The 25,931-nt window shown below is 40.2% G+C and overlaps 1 protein-coding gene across 1 annotated transcript in view; it reads left to right on the plus strand.

The window, feature by feature from the left end:
• Nucleotides 1-3,555: 3,555 nt before the first annotated feature.
• Nucleotides 3,556-25,931, plus strand: part of DLEC1 (DLEC1 cilia and flagella associated protein) — a 33,519-nt gene continuing 11,143 nt past the window's right edge. Inside the window, exons 1-28 of the mRNA XM_058833818.1 lie at nucleotides 3,556-3,642; nucleotides 4,369-4,509; nucleotides 5,031-5,187; nucleotides 5,723-5,833; nucleotides 6,738-6,889; nucleotides 7,136-7,344; nucleotides 7,585-7,666; nucleotides 8,055-8,142; nucleotides 8,944-9,117; nucleotides 9,881-10,017; nucleotides 10,912-11,004; nucleotides 11,259-11,349; nucleotides 12,240-12,402; nucleotides 14,073-14,265; nucleotides 15,581-15,639; nucleotides 16,103-16,277; nucleotides 17,563-17,656; nucleotides 17,871-18,001; nucleotides 18,310-18,468; nucleotides 19,256-19,395; nucleotides 19,639-19,792; nucleotides 20,882-20,992; nucleotides 22,051-22,181; nucleotides 22,533-22,711; nucleotides 22,794-22,868; nucleotides 24,022-24,173; nucleotides 24,673-24,776; nucleotides 25,445-25,515. Coding sequence (XP_058689801.1) covers nucleotides 3,556-3,642; nucleotides 4,369-4,509; nucleotides 5,031-5,187; nucleotides 5,723-5,833; nucleotides 6,738-6,889; nucleotides 7,136-7,344; nucleotides 7,585-7,666; nucleotides 8,055-8,142; nucleotides 8,944-9,117; nucleotides 9,881-10,017; nucleotides 10,912-11,004; nucleotides 11,259-11,349; nucleotides 12,240-12,402; nucleotides 14,073-14,265; nucleotides 15,581-15,639; nucleotides 16,103-16,277; nucleotides 17,563-17,656; nucleotides 17,871-18,001; nucleotides 18,310-18,468; nucleotides 19,256-19,395; nucleotides 19,639-19,792; nucleotides 20,882-20,992; nucleotides 22,051-22,181; nucleotides 22,533-22,711; nucleotides 22,794-22,868; nucleotides 24,022-24,173; nucleotides 24,673-24,776; nucleotides 25,445-25,515 — 3,613 coding nt within the window. The remainder of the gene's footprint in view (nucleotides 3,643-4,368; nucleotides 4,510-5,030; nucleotides 5,188-5,722; nucleotides 5,834-6,737; nucleotides 6,890-7,135; nucleotides 7,345-7,584; nucleotides 7,667-8,054; nucleotides 8,143-8,943; nucleotides 9,118-9,880; nucleotides 10,018-10,911; nucleotides 11,005-11,258; nucleotides 11,350-12,239; nucleotides 12,403-14,072; nucleotides 14,266-15,580; nucleotides 15,640-16,102; nucleotides 16,278-17,562; nucleotides 17,657-17,870; nucleotides 18,002-18,309; nucleotides 18,469-19,255; nucleotides 19,396-19,638; nucleotides 19,793-20,881; nucleotides 20,993-22,050; nucleotides 22,182-22,532; nucleotides 22,712-22,793; nucleotides 22,869-24,021; nucleotides 24,174-24,672; nucleotides 24,777-25,444; nucleotides 25,516-25,931) is intronic.

Here is a 25,931-nt window from a genome sequence, read left to right on the forward strand (position 1 = left end):
GAATCACTGTAATGAGTGCTCCCTCTCTAAAGAAGTCCACTGACATTAGTGAAGATTTTGGGATCACTAGGAAGATAAGTGTATGAACTTTTCCACAAGCATTGAAAGAATGCTATTCCAGTGTTTGCACATTTAAGGAATTCATGTTCACAATAATTTAAGATTATAGTCAGACACAATAGCCCATTGGTTATAAATATAGAAATAATAAGAAATATACTGACTTACAGACCCAGGACATACCATCTATCTACATTTTTGATAAAAGAGGAGTGAGGTAAATAAAACTGATATGGAGCTTGATATTTTTGTAAAAAATGTAAGATACAGCTCCACTGTGCAATTTTTTTATGTACACATAACCTCCTGCTCAGTAATTGAGCTCCCTGTTTGCACTTAAATCACATCCAGCTATTTTATATGCAAAAATGTTCTGTTATTGTCAGTCTTGGAAAGGAGAAAGAAAAAGTTGTACTTGTCCTATCATGGTTTCCTTTGGTACCTGGATGCCTGAACAAATCACCTCCAGGACTCTGATTCTGTTAGATTACAATGGGAAGGACTTTTTCTGAACATGTTGCTACCAGAAGAAAGAAGGGGTTTGGACAATACCTGAACTTTGAAAAGTCCCCACAGGATAACAAGGAATGTGTGGGGATCACCTGGGGAGTATGACCAAAATAAATACAGAAAAGCAATATGCTCCTGACAAGACAGGAAGACTGCTGTAAAAAGTGGAATAATCTGTATTTTAGCAGAACTTATGATTCCTCTAAGGTCTGTGACAGGCATTTGGGTATATTTTATTTCAGATTAGCTTCTGCCTGGTTCTGTAGACTGAGAGCCCATTAGCTGATGGAGCAGGTTCTGGAGAGTTCAGTTTCAAATTAGTCTCTACAAGAAAAATCCCCCTGTGCTCCACACTGGAATAAGTGCCAAGGTGGGGCCCTTGGGAGTCTGTTCAGGTCCACACACCCAATCCAAACCTAAAACACACCATAAAATTCATCTTTACATGGTACAGAGGGGAAATCCAAGGTAAAACACCTGGTATAAAGTGTGTACATTTACACATATAAATATTTATATCTGTATATTCATACCTATAAATGTAGGATAAAGTTGCTGTTTGGGGATTTTTTTCCCATTCCCTATGTGCATGAGTCTCTCTTCAGCCTTTGGAACTTAAATATCTTCTAATGATGATAAAGAGGATGATATAGATGCAAATTGTTCTTAATGTTCATCATATTTATACGAAAATGTGTGTGTGACATATAGATATGTGAATTAAGCAGTTTTACAACAAGAACTGCAGCATTTATTTTTTAAGTTTATCTGAGTAAATGATGATGGCATAGAAATAGAAATCTAAGGAAAAATATCCCATTGCCATATGGGAAACAATTGTGCATTGCTCTGGAACAGTGGTTTACACCCCTCCTTCTGATCCTGCAGTTGGCTTCTGGGCAGATGGATCTCACCTTCACTTCCAGATTTTATGGACTGTAGTTTGAAAAACAAAATCCGGCTTCTAAGCTGAGATGATGTGCTTGGCAAGTTACTGAAAGACAGTAAAGATGAAAGTACAGAAAGTTTTTTCCACAGTCTGTTTTCATGTGCTTCTATATACTGTTTTAAACAAAAACATCTGCTTTACTGTCACCATTTTAAAGGCTGGGAAAGAATTATTTTTTTAAATGCTGGATTTTACTAACGTTCCAGTTAGCAAACAGATGTTAAAATCAATTGTAATAGCACATGATAAGAAAAGTTGGACTTCCAATATGAAAACGTGTTAAAATGTGCATGCAGTGAATCTTAAAGGCGAGAACCTACAAGCCTGCACAGAAACAAAATTGTTTGAGAGCACAAATTGGAACAAGGAGCAGCTGAGGGAGCTCAGCCTGGAGAAATGGAGGCCATGGGAGACCTTCTGGTTCAGCACAACTCCCTGACAGGAGGGTGCAGCCAGGTGGGGGTCAGGCTCTGCTCCCAGGGAATAAGGGAGGAAATTGTCTTGAGTTGCACCAGGGAAGGTTTAGATTGAATATTAGGGAAAATATCTTTGCCAAAGGGTTCATCAAGCATTGGAATAGGCTGCTCAAGGCAGTGGTGGAATCACCATCCCTTGGAAGCCTTCAAAAAATGTGTGGATGTGGCATCACTTGGTGACAGGGTTTAGTCGTGATCTCAGCAGTGCTGGAGTAATGGTAGGACTTGATCTTAGAGATCTTTTTCAACCTTTGTGGTTCTGTGATTCTGTGAAATCTGTGAATCTTTTCTTCTGGAAAGCACAGGTACCTGATCCTATCCTTCTCAGACATCTGTGATTTCTCTACCTTAATCTTTGAAACAGGGTATTTCAGACTTGCCAAGCTTTTTCTTGGGCAAGCTCCCCTTTTTCATGGGGAAATTAAAACCACAGCAGTGCCTCTGGCTTTAATTTGGTGTTTTATTCCAAACACAGACTTTGGTGAGATGAGGACCTAAAGCTTGTGACACCCTGTAGTCTCAAGCCCATGTGCCACATGCCTAAAAAAGAAGTTGAATTTCAACCACCCCCATGGTTGCCGTGGGGTTTACACCCACAGCCTTTGGCTTATCTGCTGGTGGAACGCCTGTTGGTAAATTCCAATTATTTTTGCCATAGTTACTTTCCATTCAGGGTGTAACATTGCCCAACTCATCCAAAACCCTGTAGAGCCAAATGACCCTGATAGTGATGGAGAAGTCTGGGGGCCACAGTCAGGTTCCTTCAGTCTGAGCAAAAAGAGTGGAGGAAGGGGAGAAAAAAGAAAGAATAAAAAGGCAGCAGGACAAGGAGAAAATCTACACCGGGACGGTTTCTATGGAAAATATCACCGGATTCAGCAGAGCCTGTTGTTAGCAACCAGCGTACACAGCCAGGGTGCCGCAGGCAGAGCGGGGAGATGGATGGGTTGGGGCTGATGATGAATATTCCCATCTCCCAGCCCGGTTCCAGCGTTAGGGATGAGCCCAGCCTGCTCGTCCCGCGTGTGGGCAATCAGGACAGGATTTAACCTCTTCCCTCAGCTCCAGCCCGCGCTCTGCACAGCGCCGGAGGGGCGAGTAATCCCCCAAAGTCCAAACCCCCTTCGCAGGTTTCAAGTCAACATTTTATCTCCTATTAATTCACAAAGCTACTCGTCCTTAAAAGATCACAAATCCATGGCAGGGAAGAGACGGGGTACGAGCCCCTCAAGAGACCCGGAGTGCCGCATTCAGCCCCCGAGAGCGCCGGCGGGCTCTGAGGAGCGATGGCGCCGGGGAAGGGAAGGGGGCACCGCCATTACCCCGAGGGGCTCTGAGGGGCGATGGCGCCGGGGAAGAGGGCACCGCCATTACCCCGAGGGGCTCTGAGGGGCGATGGCACCGGGGAAGGGAAGGGGGCACCGCCATTACCGTGCCAAGCCGTGCCCGGCCCGCCCGCACGGTCACTCGGCAACGGCGGCTCCGGGAGGCTGAGGAGGGGCCGGGCCGGGCACGGCTGAGGAGAACCCGAATATCGACACACCGGATCACAGCGCCGGGATGGACATGGCTGAAGAGAGCCTCAGCCCAGAGGATATCGGCACCGGGCTGGACATGGCTGAGGGGAGCCCCAGCCCCGACCCCCAGGTAATGTAGAAGTGCTGGGCAGCACAGGCACAGATAGCGTAGCCCCTCGTAGGACCACAGCCCTGCACACAGACCCTGAAAACAGCATCAAAGACCTGCACTTACCCTTGGGACACACACACACACACATTCACAGACCACCCCGAAACAATCAGCTTCACACACAGACCACCCTGCAGTCAGCTTCACATACAAAGCCCGCCGTGAGCAACCACGCAAACACACACCCACGGCCTGACACGGACCCCGCTGCAAACAGCCTCTCACATCCGTGCACATACAGGTACCCTGCAAACAGCCTCACACACACAGAGCCCTGCACAGACAACCCCCATAGAAACAGCCTCACACACACACAACGCCCTGCACACACCCTGGGGCACAAACACGTGCCCTGCGCAAGGACTGACACACGCACATATTCTCTGTACAGTGCTCATATCTCCCTCCTGCACACAACCCCAACTCACACAGCCCAATCCCTGCACAAACCATCACACACACTTGCACACAGAGAACTGTATCCATCAGCTACACATCCAGCCAGCCAGCACAGACACACTGTCCCACAGCACACACACAGACATCCACACCTCAGTGCTCGTGCGCACACACATCCCCTTCCCATTTGCTAATTGCAAATGGCTGTAATTAGCAGTGCTGCAGTGATTTCTTCACATTCTATCTCTTGCTTTGCACTCTAAACATCCTCATTTTCTTTCCCAGGATATCTCCCATGTGCTGGCTAGCGCCTTTAAGGACCTGTACACTGGAGATGTTTTTGAGGTGGATATGGCAACAAACTGGATTAAGTCCCAAGGAGGAGACAGTGTTTATCAAGACAGTTACACAGATGAGCTAGAGAAGGTACAAGTCCAAACCAAGTCAGAGTTTGGCATTCATTAGTCGCTACTTAGATCTTCTGTAAAATAAAATTTAAAGGCAGATATTGATCCTACAATTGACATTTTAATGGAAATTTACTTAAGCACAGTTTCCCACAGTACCTTTCACATGATCCTTCTTGATATTGTTACCTCTAGTTGGCTTTTCAGACAGAGTACAACCAGTGAAAGCAGTAGCCCTTTAAATGCCTACTGTACTGGCTGAAAACTTTTCCCTGTACATGCTGGTGGCCCAGGTTTCTTATCTTGTCATCACTCCAAAAGCTGTTGTCAGTGTACAAAAGTAGAGACTGATGCTGGGTGATTTGAGCCACAGGTGTTTGTTTCATGCTATCATGGAATGACAGTGTTTTAGCAGGTCTGTTGATACTTGTAAAGTAGTGATGTTTTACTAATATGTCTGTGTTTACCTCTGAAAGACAAACAGAAAACATCTGCCTGTAACAGCTCAAATTTCTCTCTATTCACCCATGCCCGTGGCAGCTTCTGGCTGAGTATAAGAGCCGACTGACAGAAGCTGACAAAGCAGAAGAGGAGATCATTCAGGCCCAGGCCCGAGCAAAAGCTGAAGAGGAAAGGGTTCTAAACGAGATGAAGATTGATGCAGGGGAAGATTTCCACAAACTGGGGCTGCCACCAGGTGAGGATTCTGGAATGTTGCTCCCAGTACCTGTTTATGGTACCTGGACACCAATTTCTGGTTGGTTTTACATTAACAGAGCAGCTTTAAAAGATTTTGTGCAGAGGTTCAAGTACAGTAACATTTGTTTAACATTGAGAAATTAAATCAGGTCATGTCCAAGGTAATAAATTTGGATTAAGGGGTTCCACCTAAATATTACAAACATATCTTGATATATAGCAGCAACAAACAGATTAAATATTTCTCCAATGGGTGCTTAGCTGGGTTTGAACTGAATTTAGAATTGTGGAGATGCATGTCCAAGTCTTCAGATTAAAATACCAGATTATTTTCTATAATACTATTTTATAGAAATATACATATAATATTCTATATAATATAATATTATTTTCTATTAAAAATATTACCTGACAGGGATGAGGTGTAAAAACAACATTAGTTTGGATTGCTCAAGATAGTGTGTTTTAAGGGGCTATTATTTTGCTTTTTTTCATTGTTTTTTGTTCGTTGGCTTTACTTTTGTTTGTTGCAGTGGCATCCTCTTTTCGGTGGATTGTGGATAATGAACTTCTCAGAAAAAATAATTTAATCTGTCCTGAGGATTACATCACTGAGAAATTACCTCTTGCTAAAGCACCAAAAGGTAACTTTTGAAGCAGAAGGTAATTTAGACTTTTTAGAACACTCTGTAATTGAAGTATTGGAGGATGTAGGTGATCTGAGTATATTTTTATAGTTTTCTTCCAAAGCAGAAGGGACTCTAGTATTTTAAACATAGGATTCCACTAAGGACATGTTTTCAAACTTAAACTGGTAAATTCAAAACTACTGAGTTCAGATGTTCTTAAATATGATATTTAATAGTTATTACACATTGGTTTACAGTTCTTTCCATCTCACACAAAAACTGCATTAGTGTTCTGTCTCTATCCAATTTCATTAGCACAAGAGCTGCAATTACATCTTATATATAGAGAAGGGAAGTAGTTACATTAAAGTAAAAACTATTTTCAGTGCAATAAGATGATGTGCTTTATTTAGGGCTTAAAGTTTTCCATTTCTGGAAATATATTGGTTTTATTTGCCCATGAAGATCAGTAAGGAAAATGTTTGATAATGTCAAGACTACTTATTGTATTTCTGTGTGAGCCAAGATGAAAGGTTTTAGGATCATTGAAATGAAGATTTTCAGTCAAGCCAAAACAAACATTTCAGAGTAATCAACTTAGTCACAAATTTCAAGATTTGTGTTTTGTTTTTTTTCTGTTGTAACTCCAAACAAAGTGAAAAATCTCACATCCTTTATAAGGTTAACATATCTTTCTGGGAGTAATATAACTATACAACCTGTTTAATTAGTGCTTCTAAAGCTTTCTTATTAAAGTACTAAACTTTGTTTATACAAAATAAGTTCTAAACATACATTAAACTGTAGAGGATTTTTGCCAGGAACAAGCCTTAAAATAAACTCATACAACTATGCTTAGACTAAATACCTGTCATTCATGTTTTCCTCTTACAGAACTATTATTTTCTTTGAATTGCAGGAGAATCAGAACCTGGATACCTGAAAGGGGCACATAAACAACGTGCTTTTTCACTGGACGAGAGTATCTACCTGCCTGGAAGTGTGAAAAGTGTGTCTTCAACTCTGTTCCCAACTCCAGACTCCAGCCTCGAGGCTAAAATCAGGAGTAAGGTACATTTTACAAGTTAGTTTTAGTCTGTCTGATCTGTTGCTGTTCCTGCTACAAAGGGTGAATATTGACCCATTGTTGATTTAACTCCAGTACTTATTATATTTACTCTGTTAAAAAAAGAGAAATACTGTATTTTCTCTATTTTAATTGCTGTGTAGCTTTAATTATACATGTGCAGCTCCCTTTTTCCTCATCCTCAAAGTCACTGTGTGTAATGTTGCTCTGTGCACTCTTGTTTCTCAAAGAAAACTAAAGCCTCACAGAAGCAAGCTGGGAAAGAGAGTAAGTCCTGGGAAGCAGAGGAGACTCTCTCCAGACTTGAGAAAAGACAGAATTATTTGAAGAACCCACGCTTTTTCCCCCCAAATACTCTGCATGGAGGCAAATCTCTTGTAATTTCTCAAGAAAAAGTGGAAGAAATCATAGCCAGAAGAAAAGCACAAGATACCAAAGGGTATGCAGTGTGTACAGTTTGTGGATTCTGAGCTGGAACACACAGAGCTCTGCTATAGAATTGCTGTGGATTTACCCAGAGATAGTTTGAGCTAAATTTCTTGCATAGTCTCTTAATAACAAAGTATGTCTGTATGATTATTTTGATTTTGCCAAAGGATACATTTTGCAATTTCTCAGTTTTATCAGCATTTAGAGAACCAGGCAGTAAGATAATGTCTCCTTTTTTTTAATCTTTCAGTGATACCTCATTTGTTCCTGTATTTTTTGCCAATCCACCTTCTGTCCTGTTTTTGTATGATAAAGCCGGGCAGGTTTATGAGGTGAGAAGGTTCTTTGTAGAGAATTAATTCTGCCTTCCTGAAGAATTATGTCCTATCATGATCTGCATATTTCACCCAATCTTTAGCCTTTCTGAATTTTAATAAAAGTCTGAGTTTTTTCTGTATATTGAATTTATGACCCTTTAACTTCCTTGAAGATACTCCTTCCCACCTGCCACTGACACGCAAACCAGTGGAGACTAAATGGGCTCTTCTTGGTCTCTGCTTTGTTTTAATTCAGCCTCTATTGAAAAGACTGTGATTTTGGGGGTTGGTTGTGATCATGAAGTAGTTACTCCTAGAAGTAGCAGTAGTAGCAGAGAATTGCAGATATTTTCATGAGTGATGATAAATTCAATGGAGCATATTATTTTCTTTTTAAATGAAGATGACTGTAGAGGTACGGAACATCACTTCAACAGGTCAACATGTAAGACTTATCCCCCCTTCTACTTCAGTATTTTTCATTTGGCCAGGTAAGGGTTCTTTTTCTACCTTTAAAATGTTAACACATAAAAAAATCTAATTTACCTGCTCTAACAAAGATTTTCCAGAAATGTTCTGTTTGGTTCTGTTATCCATAGCACTCAGCTCTTTAGAAACTGAAAACTGGTTTAGGGCCATTCACATGCAACTCATAAGCAGAATGAAATGGTCTAATGAAGAATTCAGGAAGTCTAAATTAAAGTGTTTGTTGTTAGATTGAAATGTCTGTGGAATACCTAGATCGAGTCTTATCCAAAATTCATCTAGGAACAGATGTAGTTCAGAACAGAACCGAAAAAATTAGGAGAGGGCAGGAAATAACACACTGCAATAAAGAAGGGTAAGTTAGAGGAAAGTTAAGAAAATTATCTTTCCTACAGTAGGATAACCAGGCACTGGGATAGATTGCCAAAGGAGATTGTGATACCCCAGGAACTGGAGGAATATTTAGAAGTTAGATGCCTCCATGGAAGCCCTTTTGTCTTATGGTAAAGCAAAACTGGGTAATGTCTCTAAGTTTCTCCTCACTGTTTTCTGTGTTTTTGAGGAGTATATTTCAGACAAAGCAATCTTTGAGCTCCCTGGAACATGTGCACATTCCCGGATTGCATTGCCAGGCCTCTTGTGCTCATCCCTTTTTATCAGCTTGACTTAGGCAATAAATTGGGGGAGCTTACAGGCACCTTTCCAGAGGAAGATGTGATCATAAATACTACTGCCAATTTGGGGAAGTTTTAGGTTTTTTTTTTTTAATTTTCTGCCTTTTTTTTGTTTTTATTTTTCTCCCCAAGGAAAATATCCAGGAAAGGGAGGAATGATTGCTCCTGGGATGGCATGCCAGTATACAGTCCAGTTTATTCCTGAATGTCTGGGAGACTATGAAGATCATATATTTGTGGAGAGTCAAGTATCAGAACCTTTTGTCATCCCAATCCAAGCTAAAGTATCACTTCCAGTATTAACATGTCAGTAGTGTCCCAATACTAAATTTCTCTAAAATTAAGTAGACTTGGGTTTTTTTATTTGACTGTCTTCAATTTTGTGTCACAAAACAAATGTGGAAAAAAATTGGCAGTACAGTTTCTACACTTTGATTTCTATCTCCTTTTCACTTCTCATAGATTTATTAGTTATTAAAATGTAATCCTGTTGGATTTTTTCTCAATTATTTGTTTTTACCATCCTAGGCTCTTTTGATCACTATATTAGAGAAGTGAGTAGGGGCCACATTCCTAGGTTTGTGTTTTGTTGATTCCTGAACTCCCAATTATAATTACTAATTCTAAATATTATGGAATTATGATTTAATTATAACCGTTTGATGCTATTAATTAATGTTCATGGAATGTGAAAATAATTATATATGGATATGGCATACCTGCACCTCTCAGATATCTAACCTCAGCTGTAACAAACAGGATTACTTTTGCAAAAATTTGCTTTTTTTGTAAATTCAGCTTTCCTGTTACACTGAGCTTTTCTAAAAAAAAATTGCCTTTTTATCATTCAATAATCTTTAAGGAGGAAAGATCATCTTACATCCTTAAAATGTAAGATGAATGTAGAAATATATATCTCACACTGTCCAACTTCGAAATGGAAAGAATTTGAGGGGGTTTAGGATTGCAAAACCTGGCACGTTCTCATGCAGAAATGTCTGTAAAGAATTATTTAATCAGCAGCCTTTGCTGTCTCTGGAGTCTGATTTTTCTGTGTTACTCCTTGCAGTGCCTGACATTATAGACTGTGGTTCCTGCCTTGTTGGAGGAATAAAAGCAACAGCAGTTTTGTGCAGAAATGAGGGAATTAGGACTGGGAAGTTCTCTATAATGCCAAAGAGAGCCTGGCCAGCTCCTGATTCAGGGGTGAGTGATTTAGAAGGGAAGTACTGAACCCACCAGGTACCCTGGTGTGAAGGTTTTTGAGCCAGTCATGGTGTATTAGCACAGAAGTCATAAAGCCTTGCTGGAGACATCTGCACTGTGCCATTTTGTCAGGAATTCACCTTTATACTGAAGACCAGTCTCCCTGGACAGTTGTACCTTCTTGTGCTCTGTTTTTCCCATGGAAGAGGTTGTCTTCCTCAGGGGAGAGGTAAACTGAGGCTTAGACAAGGGAAAGGAAACCTGGATCAAACTTTAACCTTGCCCTTGAAGCAAATAGAAATGCCATCAGTTTTAGCATTGCTTGAGGTAATTTCCTCTCCCTCCTCAACAAAAGCTGGTCCCTGACTGACCTTGCTGCACCTGTAGACACAGCAACCCAATTCAGAACTGCTCTCTCTGTAGTTCCCCAGCACAAACCAGGGCCTAAGTGGGATGGACAAAGGAGATAAAGCGGGACAGGTAGACTGGCATTTTTAGTGCTGGAGAGAGCAGATGGGCCAAGTTGTCCCTCCAGAGACTTTACAGTTCCAACTCAAAGTGAATTTAAGCATGGAGAAACAGGTAGAGCCCCTCTCTCAGGCAGAGCTGTTCTGCTGTGAACATGAATATTAGGGCTTCTGACACTGTCATTTGTCTTCAGAGACTGCACTTTCCCTCCTGCTTTCACCAAGGTCATTATAAAGCAGAGAGGCTTTTTTTCTTTTTTTAATTAAGCCATATTTATGAGCCACACTCACCTGAGATGTGTAAAAAAATGTACGGTAAGATGTAAAACAGTGATTTAGTATACTGTTTGTTTCAGGTAAATCTTTGTTTTAAACACAGCAACCTGATCAATTAAATTTATTAATATATTTTGTTTTAATACCTTAGGTGGCTGCCACTGCTGATTTTGTGATACAGGATTCTTTTGCAATCCAGCCTGCTGTTTTGGAGGTAGCTCCAGGGCAGAATGCAACAGTAGAGGTTAGTAGAAAGGCTTTTTACTTCACCAAATAAATTAACAAGCAAAATCATTTTAGAACACCTGGATGGACCTTGCAAGTTTGGGTTTATGTGAGCATGAAATGACTCTGTTTCTTGCAAGTGTTACTTTTAATTACTAATCACTAAAACTGTCCTTCAGGGAATATTTGCAAAATTGAAGTGTATTACTTCAATTATAAAAGTAGGGAAGAGAAATCAGTTACAGACTTTGCTATTTCCCTTCTCTCTTTCAGGTAATATTTTTCCCTTCTTTGCCAGAAGCCTCACAGCAAACATTCACCATTTTGTGTGATGATTATCCAGTCAGTCATGTTACAGTCACAGGTTTGTTTCTCAAACCTTTCTAATTCCATAGGTGTTCAGATAATGTGAGTGGTGATTGTTGGCATGAAGTGATGGTAACATTTTATGTCATTGGAGTAAGCAAATACTGTGTCCCCTGCTGGCAATTTTTTTTTTGTACAGTTATTACTGCTCCTTCCCAGTGCATGGAATACACTGGATTAAGAAAACACTGAGCTCTTAACCTTCGGTAGGCAAAAATCCAAATGTAAAATGTCACCAAGTCACAAAAAAGAAAAGGTGCTGAGGTGCAGCTCATCTCTTTTACTTTTCTGTCAATGAGATAACTTGACAGACTATGAAACATGAGGTGTAGCAGGGCAGAAATGAACCACATTTGGGGCATATCTTAGATGACGGTGTTCAGGAGAGGTGGGCAGTCTTTGGATTAGCTAATGAAACCAGTTCAAATTCTTGTAAATGTCAGTGCTTGTACTGTAATATGAGTGCTATAACATGAAGCTTGGTTTGTCATCTATTGAATCTCTTTATTACATGTATTTGTTTTGGATTTTTTTTAATACTTCATTTGCTGCTAATTTTAATTTTAACATACTGCTCAAAACATCTGGGAGCCAGATTGGCAATCACTGTAAACACCCTGCTCACTTCAGTGAAACCATGCTGATGTAATTGAGCTGAGGATGTGACCCTGAAATCCCTATCTATGAAACTGATGAACAGAGGATCTCTGTTAATACATATTGATAAACACAACATCAGGAAGATATTGTACGATGAACACATTGGAGTTCTGAAACTTGAGGAAACAGATATAATCAATATAGGCCATTAATTACATTCACTATTGATGATGTGAACTATGTTAATAGTTGGAATCATAAACAGCAATATCTAATTATTTCTTCCAGGGGTTGGAGAGTTGATTGCTCTGGAGCTTTTGTTTGTCACAGGTGGAGAAAGCAAAGCTCAGCTGGGTGAAGTCACTGATGCAACAGCACAGCATCTCATACGATTCGAGCCCCAAAACCCACACACCACTACGGAGAAAATACTGGTTATAAAGAACTCCACGTAGGTAGCTGCTATTAGAGTAATGCTCTGCAATGTGGGCATACTGGTAGGGATCTCATTTGTCATACTCTGCTCTCTAAAGCTGGAGAAAAAAAAAAGTTTTTTTCGTGCCCTTGATAAACTTTTTGCAGAATCTTTGCTTCTTTTTGCTCCTTATTGTTTGGTAATTAAGGTTCAAGGAATGTTGTACATTGTTCAAGCATTACGGCAACTATTAGCCAAGGTCAATACATTTGCTTCAATAGAGATAAATCTACAAAAAACTCATAAATATACGTGGTTGCACGTTTATGAGACTTATCTAACTTTAATATCTTCTATGTGTACTTGTGCAACAGAGATAAGCACTCTTTTCCTTTCATAGTGCAGGGAATAGATGCCCCCAAGGATACAATTCTGACTGTAGACATTTCCCATGGCAAAGTCATAATACATCCTGGACTCCACTGGATCAAAATGAGACCCCAATGTAATTAACTCACATTAAAACTCTCACATGGTCCCTACTACTGAGTCCTTACAGATTTAAATATAAATTCAATTTGAAGTCAACAAATGTGTCCTTATGGACAATTACACCATACTGAACACAGTGGCATCCTGATTTTGCTCAGAATTTTTAAGAGATAACTTTAACAGAGATACAGTTGTGCATGATTGCAGCAGATAGAGGCTGTAGATCATCAAAGCAGTGAGAAGGTCAGTGCTGGGTTTAGGACCATTAATGTAAATTGCTGTTTGCAAGCAGTGAATATCTGGCATTTTATTTTGTGGCCTGAAAATCACATGTGCATAAGGCCAGCACAGGCTGATGTTTGGGTAAAGAAAGTATGATTGGTGAGCTGGATATTGTAAACTGACAAAGGATGTAACTGTGCCAATTTCCACATTTTCTCTGTGCTGTAATCACCACAGCACTCCCTGCACATCTGGTGTCAGCATTTGTGTAAAACAAAGCTGGCCAGGCTGAGAATAAACTCCATTGAAGCAGGAAGAAGAAACCTTTCTGCTACAGACAGTGATACAAGGAATTGTAAGTAATTGTGTCAGTGAACTTTCAAATTCCAGTGTCCTTCCTCCCTCTTATTAAAGCAGAATTTTTTAAATCAGCATGAGCAAGATTCTCAAACCCATGAAGACATTCCATGGAATACACTTCTGCTGCAACAACCTAGTTAAGCAACCTTTTCTGGATTGCATGACTATAATTTTAGCTGGAGCCATTGTGTTTGTTGACATGTTAAAGACCACATCTTGCATTTGGATTAAATTCAGAGTGTGATGTAGGTCATCATCAGTGATCCAGGGCAAATGTGCTGGTGTCAGCGGGAAAAGTCTTGTTCATCCCAGATCTTTGAAAGAAGAATTGTAGAGTTTCTAAAAGCTGGATTACATGACAAGTTCAAATAAGGCAAGAAAGTGTTAAGATATCATACACATTTATAGAATTTACTTACACTTATTAGTATGCTCTTTGTATGATTTATATACTCTGACTCTATGTTGGCTCAGCAGTTTTGTGGCTCACAAAAACTGGTAAATCAAATCCCTGTAAAGAGAGGAATTTCCGATCTGGAAAAAGGATCTTAATGTTTTCTTAATATATTTTACTCAAAAATATATGATTTTTTAAATCATAGCTTTTCTGTTGTTTATTGATTTCTTTGCAGCCACATAGAACTTCCCTTCTTCTGGCAGATAACAAAGCCTAATTTAAAACCATTAATACCAGAAGAAACTGCAGACTTTACACAGGTCAAACACAATCAAGACCCAGAATCGGCCTTCTCCTTAAATCCTGAGCATGGAGTTTTGCTTCCCCGTGCAGATCATGAGTTTATTCTCTCCTACACTCCACAGGAGGTATGGCTTGTGATTCCTTCCTATCTACAAACTCCAGCTGTGTATTTTTATTCATGTCATAAAATCCTTGCTGTGCAACTTTTCTAAATTAAGTTTAATTAGCTGGTACTATGCTTTGATAAACGATGTTCAAAATGTAGAAAGTTACTGAAAGAAAACATGTTTTGACTGCAAAATGTGAGACAGTTTCTCATCTCATGTAATTTTGGGTACTGACTGGACACAGTTAATTTGATACTGAAATTGTGGACACATCCTGATGCTGCAGCTGTGTTGGCTGGTGAAGTTACCACCCTCACCCCTCTATCAGCTCCTCCACCAGCTCCTGAGACATCTCCCCCTCCTTGGGGGGATGTGCCTTGTACCTACTCCAGCCTAAATAAGTTGGTTAACAAACACTGATTATTTAAACTGTTTCCAGCTGTAGTTTTTTCTGGCCTGAAATGGGTCCTATGAACAGCTGAGTGGAGAATTAAGGGGATGGTAGGAGCCTTTGGCAGAGAAATGCTGTGTGCAGCTGTGGGTGAAGAGGGATGCAGGGATGTTGGAATGCAGTTCTCCTAGGGACTCTTCTCTCAGTTTCTACTCCCCTGCCCCTGTAAATAAGGAACATGAGCTCACTGTATTTAGAGAAACCTGATCCAAATAAAACCCAAGAGTGGGAATGTCCCATGCTGTGTTGATTGACAGACATAAGAAATACCCCAAATATGTATGGAAGAAAAACTACCTGGCTTTTTAAAAATAACTAGTTCATAGAATATATATTGAATGAAATACCCATCAAACTTAGTATCTGTCTACAAACAGATGAAGCTTTTGCATAGTCCTTCAGATTTAAGGCCTGCCTCTGTGTTTCTTTCCCCCCCTCTCCATTAGAATACAGAAGGCATTCTCTTCCCATGATGGAAAAACCATGTTTCTTACTCAAGATCAGATTGATGGTTAATTAAACCAAATACCTAGAGCAGTTAGAAGAAACTTCTCAGTTAGTACAGCAGTACTGTGCTTAATTTGGGGAGCCTTAGCAGATGCTTGTGTGTAGTATGCAATATACAGGGGAAATAATAACAGGCATGTCAAAAATGAGTATTTTTCTTGGAACCATATACCATGAGATCAGAATCTGGCTTAATGTTTTGCAGTCAAACATATTTTCTTTCAGTAACTCCAGAGTTTGAATATTGTTAATAGAGCTTAGTGCTGTGATGCTGATCATTTATCCTTTACATGTAAACCACTTTTCCATCTTTTTTTGATCTTCAACATAAATGATTACTTGACACTAAATTCCTTTTCTCCTTCATCTGTGCAGCTGAAGAGTTATCACAGTGTGATTCAGATGGTATTGAGAGACATCCCAGAATCACCTTGGTAAGTTGAGAAACATTTCTTAGTAAGATATGTAGCCACAATTTATCTGTGCTATTACATTAAGTTACTGGGATTTTTCTTCTTTCTGGTGATGATGGATTGACAAGTATAAAGAATATTATCTGCACAAGTACTTGTGGTACAAAGAGCATCTTTGATATCCTCCCCCATGCCCGGACACATGCCTGGCCCTAGCTTTTCCTCTCGTGGAAAAAGATAATACTGCCATTTTGTCTGCTTATTTTCCTGGGTTTCCTGTTACTACTCTTTGTCACAGCAATATGTGACTTATGTAATTGTTCATGGACACACTGGGACAACTAGAATACCTTAAAGTACAATGAAGTTTTTAATTGGCTGAGCTAATTGTTCATGGGCAGTCTGTACTTGGTTATCAGCTTTGATCTGGCAATTAAACACTGTTTTAACATACTTAATGATTCTACCATATTTCCTCCCAAAGTTTAGTAGAAGAGGGGATGCTTCAAAACATCCCAGAATGCAGAGTACAGGATGTCATAGCACTGGAAATAGAAGTTAAAGGTGCAACAGAACCATTTCATCTTCTTCTGGAACCATATGCCATTATTGTCCCTGGAGAAAATTTCATTGGTGCAAATGTCAAGAAAACATTTAAGGTTTGTGTGCTTTTGGTTTCACTGCTGTCATGTGGTTTGTGTCACTAGATGTCATAGGTGTTATTAGAAGGTATCAGACAGTCAGTGTTATTTTAGTTTTCCTGAAATGTTTTTAAAGGAGGCCATGACTCCAGGAGGGTCTGCACTGAAATGCCCTACCCAGCCTGCTCAGTCCTACACTCCAGGCAGCAGCCTTTGTTCCTTTTTCATCTCTCCAGTTTGATACCACAGAGTTTGACCCTTCTCAATGTTTTTCTGGGTCACTAACCTGTTGCTTATCACTTTGTCACTCCTGTAGTGTAAAAGTTTTCCAGCTGGGAGGAATAGTCAATGGATGATTAAATTAGTTCATAGCTGAGGCACTATTCATGCAACGAGCTACAGGAAGCATAGAAGAGCCACAAAAATCACATATGCTGCAGCTTACTAGATGTTATTTTTTCCTGCAGGTTCTGGTAATTTCTCTTTGTCCATTCTGGGACAGAATGCTGCTGCAATTGTCCCCTCACACAGCATCCCCTTCATTACAGCTCAGAATCCTTTTGATCTTAGACTCACTTGGGAAAAGAAAGAGGCCTGTTAGCAAGAGCCAGGCAGGAAGACATTTCCCAGTTAATGGTTTTCCCATTTTTTCTTAGAGATCCGGTTAATCAGCATTTGGTTTTATGATTTCTCTTCCTAGAGTTTATTTTTTCAATTTAAGGCAGCCATTTCATACTTTCCAGTAATCTAGTATAGCTACACATGTGAGAGAGGCAATTAAGCCACTTACTGTTGATATAACAGCATCCTTTGCAGTTTCCAATTGCTTTTTTAGTCTTAAAAAGATAAGAATTTGAACTGTGCTTAGAGATAATTATGCTTCAGAGAACAAATTTATTTGCTGTAATTAAGAAATAATGTTTTGACTAGATTTGAAGAGCAGGCCAAACATTTCAAGAGCTTGCATCTCCCTCACAAACAGAGCCTTTGGCGCAAAAAAAAATAAAATAAAAAAAAAAATCTGCACTCAAAAGGTTTTCAGTTTATATTTAGAAATTCTGTTACGTTTTTTAAAAATGGGGGGAAAGTTTAAGAGTCTCAAATATGATAATGTTCTTGGAATGAATTGTTAATGGATTCTCTTCAGTTTTGAGGGAGCACCTTCACCCATGTGAAGGAGACATTGTTAAATAAATGATGACTCAAAACCTAGCTTGCAGTGTATCAGTGCTCTCAGCAAATTGACTTGTTGCTATGAGAGCTTCAAGTGCATTAATTGTCTCATTGATTTTAATTGTTTCAGCTGTGGAATTACAGCAAAACATTGATCAAGTACACATGGGAGACAATCACAGCCTGTGAGATAATGGAAGTTGAACCTCGTACTGGTGTCATAGGTAAAGTTTCTGTGACTTGCAAACAGTAATTAATGAAAGACATGACAGTAATTGATTATATCAATTTGTCACAGAGTACTATAATGCAAACTGAAAAATTACCTGATCCCCAGCCCACTGGAGCTATCAGGAGACTTAATTTGATTCCAACACACTTGAAGCAGGTGATTTCTTACAAAAATGTGAAAGAGGAGCCTGATATTTTCTCTTCTAGATGTGAAAAAATGCTGTGAATTTGAACTGGCAATTTCTGGAAGCAAACCTGGGGTCATCAGCCGTAACCTGCAGTGTTATGTTGAGCCGTGTCCAGAGCCAGTTGTGCTGCATGTTGAGGCTGCTTTTAAGGTAAAGAACCTTGCAGTTCTTGCAGGAGGATGAGCTGTGTGGCCTGGCCATTGTCCAAATAAAGCTTTTTTGCCTCTCAATGGCTTGAGAAATCTTAAGTAGTTACAAACAGGAGTTATTTTTGCTGTAGTGACTATTGAGTCTATGTTGATATTCCCATGACAAACAGAATTTTTCTGCATTACACAGTGCATTTGCTTTCTGATATTCTCTGTGAAATCAAATGTTAATCCTAGAGGATATTTGTTTCTTAATGAGGCAGTTTTGGCAGAGGTGTCCATTCTGATGTCTGTTTCCTGCTGTCCTAGGGTCCATTTCTTTGTATTGATGTCCCATCACTCCAGTTTGGTTTGACTAAGCAGGGTGAGACTGTGTCAAGAACCTTTGAGATTAAAAATCTCTGTCAGGTGCCAGCACAGTGGAGGATGCAAGAAAGCCAGGTTTTTCTAGCTGAAAGGAATGAAGAGGTAAGTCACTACTACAGCTGGCTGTATTCTGTCCTTAGCTATTTTATTTCTTCTGCTTAGGAGTTATGTTATTCATTCCAGCTATCAGAAGTTCTAAGTTTTGTGACTTCTTACAAAACTAGTCCTGCACAATTTCATAAGTGCATTAATTCTTTTGAGATTGAATGCTTCTTTACAATTTTTCTCTATTTCCCTTTATTACAAATCCCCTGCCAGCCTGATCCAAAGAGATATGGAGTATTTCCTGCATGACAGTGATTTCAGCTTCTGCTGATATAAGTAAGAGTTTAAGGCTTTAGTAGAGCTGAGATTGCTGAGCACTCCTCCCACACACCCACATCAGCATCCTGGATGAGAATCTGAGCCCCCGCTCCTCACTGATCTCTTCCTGTTTCCACTCTCCCAACCCTCCTTCCTTACCCTTCTGCCCAAGAGCCTTTCCCACTGGTGGCACCTTGCTGCTGCCTGGGAGCAGGTGCTGCTGCTGGCTGATTGCTTCTCCTTCATGTTCCCTGTCAGTCCATGCACAGCTGACCTTGCTGTGCCCTTGGCTCTGACTGGCCTTCTCACAGAAGCAAAGCCCTACCTCCTTATGAAGCCAGGCTTTCACAAAGCTGGCACTGTGACTTTCTGACATCAGCCTAGGTGGGACTCGAGGTGCAGAGAGAAAGGACACATCTGAGGAAAAATTAGACACTTGGAAGCAATAATTAAATTGTGTAGCTTCAACATTTTACTCTTGTTTGCACATGTCAAAAAAATTTCAGTTCCTTGTCTCTTCTCCCAGGTATCCCCCTTCAGCATCCAGCCATCAGCTGGAGAAATACCTCCTTTGGGTCTGTGCAGAGTTTCAGTTCAGTTCACATCATTGCAGTGCCAGCGTCTCCAGACAGTGCTGGAACTGGAGGTAGAAAATGGAAAAGGAAGGTAAGGAGGAAAAGCAGCATTTGTTTTGTTTTTCCTGAGGTTCACATCTGGTTTTCACTTCAGGTAGTTTTCTCTTCTACAACAAAAATGCGAACTCAGAGTGGGGTTGTGTAACCTATCAATGAACTATCAAATTTCTAATATTGCTAAATAAACATAAACATCATTCTTCCCAGCATGCTGTTTTATTTCTAGCACGTTTCATTAACAATAACAATAGACCATCTGTGTGTTTATTTCCAGTCATCTTCCTGTTTTTGTTGAAGTTCAGACCCCCCAGGCATGCCTGATATCTAGTCATCTAGTATTCACTGAAATTTATACTGGAATTCCTGTCAAAGCAACCAGCAAACTTTTTAACCAGACACTGCTGCCAGCAAAATACTTATGGGGAAAGGTAAATGCTCTTCTAATGGGTGAAGCATACAGAAGGGATGGAAATTCTGTAGGAATACAAATAATGACTATTCTTAAAAGCTTTTTTGATGTATCTTTTGAGTAGTCATTGCTGTTTACTGGCTTGGGAGCAGAACTTTAGACCAACCTTTGTTAAAAGACTATTTACCAGTTAATGTCATTATGTTCTTAATGTCTGTGGATCCCTGGGAGAATGGGTGAGCAGATGTGAGGGGTCATAGGATGTAAACCTACCAGAGTATTAAACAAAGTACCATGGCATTTTAAGGTTTGCACTTAATTTAGTAAAACAAAGAAATTATGGTGCTTTTGAATTGTGTCTGAATTCTGGTTAAATTTCACATTCTGACTGGGATTCAGCTTACAGAGTAAGAGCCCTGAATTCAGTGTCAGTATTAAAGCTGTCTTCTGAATTCTCTTTTCATTCAGTCTCAGTTTCAGTCAATGGAAATTTGTCAGTGCCTTGGTCATTCAGATCTCCTCTGACATCTGGGGTTCAGCTCAATTGCCTACATAAAGCCCTCAGTACCACCCAGGGTGTCCTCAGGTGCCCAAGGCATCCTAGCAGAGCATGTGCATGGTATAGGACCTACAGGAAAACTTTGGAGCACCTGGAGCCTAGGAGGAATATGTAGAGCATTTTTCCTGATATGTGATGTTGATGTGTGAACAGATGAGTGGAAGCTCTGGGTACATTCCATGCTGGCCACTTAGGGAAGGTGCCAACACCAGGATTTTCTCTCCCCCACCTCTGTTGTGTAGAGACATGGGGCACAACTGGGATCCTGCTCTGATATCAGATAGCTTGGCTTCACCCTGGAAAGGCTTGGGACTGTGAGGGATGACAGTGACTCTGCTCCCAGCCCAGCAACCTCAGCTGGGCACCTGCATGTACTTGGAGTGAATGTAGGCATCAGGATCTTATCACCCACTGGGAATTTTAAAGCCAGTCTTGACAAACTGTAGGTTTGCTGCCTGAAAGTGTCCTAAGCCTGAGAATAGCTTGGTCTGTTTAGAAGAGACAATGTGAGAGAACCAGCATGAGCTGAACATCCTTTCTGTTTGGCAGCTCGTTGGAAGCCAGGCTGCTTCCTGCTCCATCGTGGTGTCCCCCGCCAGCGGCATCTTAGGCCCAAATGAAGAGAAGGAATTCTGCATACAGCTGTCAGCTAACACTGTGGTAAGTTTACAAACTGATGCACTTCTATAAAACAGCAACGCTGGCTTTTTCATCTCACCTCCATCTGCCAAAAGGAAGGAGTTCTATGTACAAAACCACGTGGTCTTTTCCCCATACAATATCTCTGAAATGGCTTTGCTTTAGAGGTACTATAGTTGAAGACGAGAATTGAAGAAGTGCACATGGTGTGCAATTTCTACCCTCATTCATAAATTTATATCTCAACTGTTCCTGTTTTCTTCCTTTCTTGAAGTCCTTAAAATTGCTATTAATGCTTATCACTCTTCTTGGAGCTTACAGATCCTCACTTTGGATTATCTGGAATGATAAGGAGCAGAGTGGCATATATAGTGTATATTTGGTTTTCTGAATGCAGCTAGGCTTATAATATTTTTATATTTTACGACTTAAAGGGGGCTGATGGGACTGAGAATCTGCAAAATACAGGAGTAGAACTTTAAAAACTCCAGGAATTTAGAAAAATACTTCACAAGGGCATTCAAACAGCTGAGCTAATATGCAGCTAAATACAGGATCTTCCTGTAGATATGATGTCTTAGTCCCATTACAGTCACTGGAGACTTAGGTTTCATTTATTTCCTTAGAAGTAGGTTTTCAGTACTATCAAAGCTCATATTTGAAATTATGTACCTGTGGCACTTGGGAACATGGTTTAGTGGTGGCCTTGGCCATGCTGGATTAATGTTTGAACTCAGTCATCTTAGAAGTCTTTTCCAGCCTAACTGATTCTATGATTCAAGACTTGGAGTGTAGGATTTATGTCAGAAATCAGTAATGGAGCAGTTTTAGGCTCACAGGCAGCTGCAGATACAAAGCTGAGAAACAGCCACAAATTTTTACCTCAGTACTGCCTTTTAAACAGCTCTGATGCTGCAGAAAATGCACTGAAGACAATTCAATAAAACTTCTCACAATTCTATTGTTCTAGATTTAATCCAGGGAAGTTTACACATTTTAAAATAAACATCCTAAACAGCCTGTCTGTACTCTGTAGTATATGCCTCATTCACAAGGAAACTTGACTCTTTGCTTTTCAGGGTGAGCTGAAGGACCTCATGCTTTCCTGTAGCATAGAAGACATGGCTGAACCCCTCTTTCTATGTATTTCTGGAGAAGTGAAGGGAGTACATGTCACCTACTCAGTATCTTCAGGCAATGGAATTGACAGGTAGTATCTGACTGATTTTTATTTTATTTTTCTGATACATAGAATGATAACTATATTTTGGAATATTCTCATCTTTATATATTTTCATATAAGTAAATATGTCTTTAATTTGGTAGACTGGCATGTTATACAGGATAAAAATTTGACCCCAAATAAATCCTTATATGGGAAGAAGTGAAAAAATGAAAAGCAGAAAATGCTTTTCATGACAAAAATCCTGGCCTGCATGCTCCTATTACGCTGTGCATGGCAGCCACATTGCATATTGCACATTTTTAAATCTCCTGAAATCATCTATGGCATAAGAAAATAAGACCCATGTCTAAATCCTCCTGTTATTTTTTCTGGCAGTGATGAAGGACAAATGCCACAAAGGCCATGTGAGCTTCTTTTGGACTTTGGGTCTGAAGTTGCATTCAAAGATGTTGTTAAGCGTCAGCTGATTCTCACAAATACTACTCCAATCAGAGCACCTTTCACACTGGAAGCTGACTATTTTACTGCCTGTGTGCTGCCTCCAGAACAAGAAGCCTACCCGTGAGTCTTGCTGTTCTGCATAATGACTCAAATACTAATTTAGGTCTGGATTAAACCTGAAATCAGATTTGTTTTTTTCATGCTCTTCAAGCTACCTGTTGAAAAGAAGAGGGCCTATGACAGAACATGCAGCCAGAAAAGCAAAGTCAAGTATGAAAATATCACTTAATTTCTTCAGTGGACAGAAGGTGAAAGCCAGCTGGCTGCCATATTTAGAATGAAATGTGCCAGTCAGACACATCTTTTCACAGCTGGAGTATCTGGTGAAGTCTAAACTGTTAAATTACTTAGTTCCTCAGTTCATTCCTGAGTTTGAAAGCCCACATTGTATAAGCATTAGGTCAATCTCTCTCTTGCTCTTCTGCTTTATTCTCTTTTCCCCTCCCTTTCTTTCTCTCTCTTCTTCATCTTTTTCTTGCAAACAACAGTGTTAAATAAAGTTGGTGATTCTGGTGACAGTTCACTCCCAAAACACTTCCAGCACATGGGATGCAGAATGTTTGCCTCTTTCTCTCCTGCGCAGTTTTCCAATACCAGTGCAGCAGGCTTTTCTCCCTCAAACCCTTTACCATACCCTCCCCACTGTGGAAAGCTACAGCACAGGCCATCTGTCATTTCTGATGTGTAGTACTGAAAAATGATAATATTTAGAGCCACATGAGACTGAGGGAGGGAGGAAATGGGAGCACAAAGCTGTGAAGTGTGGACGTGTCTTCTGTATCCAAAATAAAACTTGCACATATTGGTACCTTGCCATGGAGTTTGGTATCTGTTCCACAGACAGAGCTTTTCAGCTGTTGAGTTAGTGCTTAGGTTTAGAAGAATGCTGTTCTGACAGATTCCATGCAGGCCTAGGTGACTCAGAATGTGGAAAGGCTTTGCTTTTTGTAATTAGTTCTTTGCATGGAAGAGCACACGGAGGTAAACAGGCAGCTGCTAATGGAACAAGAAGTCAACACAAATCTCAACCTATTTATGTCAAATTGAAAGTGTTTTTTCATGTAACCAGTTAGTGGCTTGCATATCCCAAAGAGTGCTGGATCAGGTTGTTGGAAGGGTTGTCCTGCTGTAAAATATTCTGGGCAAGCACTAACTCTAAAAAACTGAGTAAGACCCACTGCAGAAGGAAATTTGGGTAAAGTGATATAAATGTGAGCTGTGTAAATGATCCCAGGGTTTCTAAGTCAGTGAGGTTAAGCTGATTAAAGACAGCTAAAACTATGGTCCTATGTATTTTTTGAAAGATTAACTTTGTTCCATTTCCTCAAAATTCATGAAATGCTTCTTTGCTGTGCTCCTTCAGAGTTTGCAGCAGCATTGCTGTCTCAGGGGAAGGGAGCAGCTTTCTACATCCAACCTTCTGCAGGAACTCTGGAGGCTTTCCAGCAGCTCACCATAGAAATAGCAGCTTACAACAACATGTGGGGAGAGTACCAGGATAATCTTGTCTGTAAGGTAGGTGGGGTTTCGGTTTTACCAGGGCAGATTTTACACCAATTGTATTTCCCAGATGCCTTTTTGTTAGAAATACTTTTTCAGATTTTAGGACTTTTGTAAAAAATTCAGGGTGGATCTTGCTATGCCACTACCTCCAACGACATGTAAGGACCAATTGTTTGGTTTTAGGGGGAAATGTTTATTCCTTGGGAGGTTTTTATGTGCCTTGAAAATGACTGGAGTAGTTTTGATTTATAACATCTGTTTGGGAGCTGGCCAGTGCACTGCTCTGCTCTACCAATACCATAGATTGTGTTGTGTAGAAAAGCAGCAGGAAAGCTGATAAATGCATGAGGGACTGCATTCACCAGCTGAGAAGTGTTGTTAGCATATGAATTAGAGGCTGTCAAAGAAAACTAGTCTAAAGTACTTGAAAATCCAGTTTGCAAAACATAATCTTATAACAAGAGAACTAAAGTGTTATCTTGATTCTAATACCAAATATTCATTTTAATAGGTGGGAGACTTACAACCTAAATTAATTCCTATGCAAATGACTGTGAAAGGCTGTCCAATCTTCCTGCAGGTGACAGGACCACAACCAGAGCCACCCATTATCAGGTATAATGCAAAATACTGTCAGATAAATCAAAGAATTAAATACCAATGGACTGCAGCCAACATACACACCTGCTCCATCTTGTGATATAATGAGAAGGTCAGCAAAGTGACAGTCAGAGTACAGTATCTGCTCCTAGAACATCAATACATTTTTCTCTGCCAGCACAATTGGAAAATAATCTGTATCTGAAGTTTGCCAGCAGTCTGTGTTCTGGGCTTGCAATTGTAGAATTTCACCCAGTGCAGTCTCCTCTGACTCTGGAGATGGCACATGGTGGCAGTTCTCATCATCCACAGCTCATTTCTCCCTGGCCCTTCACCTGGACCAGGAGAAATGCAGCCCTGAGGTCAATAATGGCAGGGGAGAGTTTAAACTCTCTCATACTGCAAATGGCATCTGCACCTCAGGATGAGGGGTAAGGGTTGGTTTTTGGGGAATCCCAGCAGTGAATGTGATTACTCTGAAATGTCTGAGACAACTGGAAAAACTGGGGAAAAAAGAAAAGAGACAGGCAAAATAAACCAATATTTTGCTTCTCAGTGTAGGCCATGCCTTAACTGAGAGGCACTCCAGTGGAGCCAGATCAGTTTCCCCTTTTAAACAACTCTTCAGTGATTTCAGACACTTCTGTTCTCTGCATGCACTGACAGCAAGGTTCCCTGTCCAGGTTTGGCACTCGAGTCTCAGGAGAGTCCCCTGTGCTTCGGAGGGTCCAGCTCAACAATCCCACTCCCTTTGGTAAGGGTGGCTTTTGTACGGCAAACATTGATGCTTTCTTTGTGTTCCTTATAGAAATAAAAGTAGAAGGACCCATTAACATGTTAATTAATGGGCATACTTTATTTCCTAATGAAGATGTTTTTAGATGTTTTTTGATTATTTTAGTGAAAATAATATAAAAGAGAGTGACTCAATGTGTTGCTAATTTTCAATTGCACATCCCATCTTGATGTAGCTGGGTTTCCCCTCATTGAAATGGTGGGAATTCAGGATTTTCCATCCAGTTTTTTTGAATTTCTCACAACACTGGTCAATCAGATGTGCTACCTGCTTTTTACTGGTATCATCTGGCTCTTCTGTTCAGTCTTTTTAGCTCTGGAGTGAAATGGTAAGCTTTTCAGAGCAAAGCCAATCACTTTTTTTTTTTTTTTTTT

The sequence above is a fragment of the Poecile atricapillus genome, chromosome 2 (assembly GCF_030490865.1).
Source record: "Poecile atricapillus isolate bPoeAtr1 chromosome 2, bPoeAtr1.hap1, whole genome shotgun sequence".
Lineage (NCBI taxonomy): Eukaryota > Metazoa > Chordata > Aves > Passeriformes > Paridae > Poecile > Poecile atricapillus.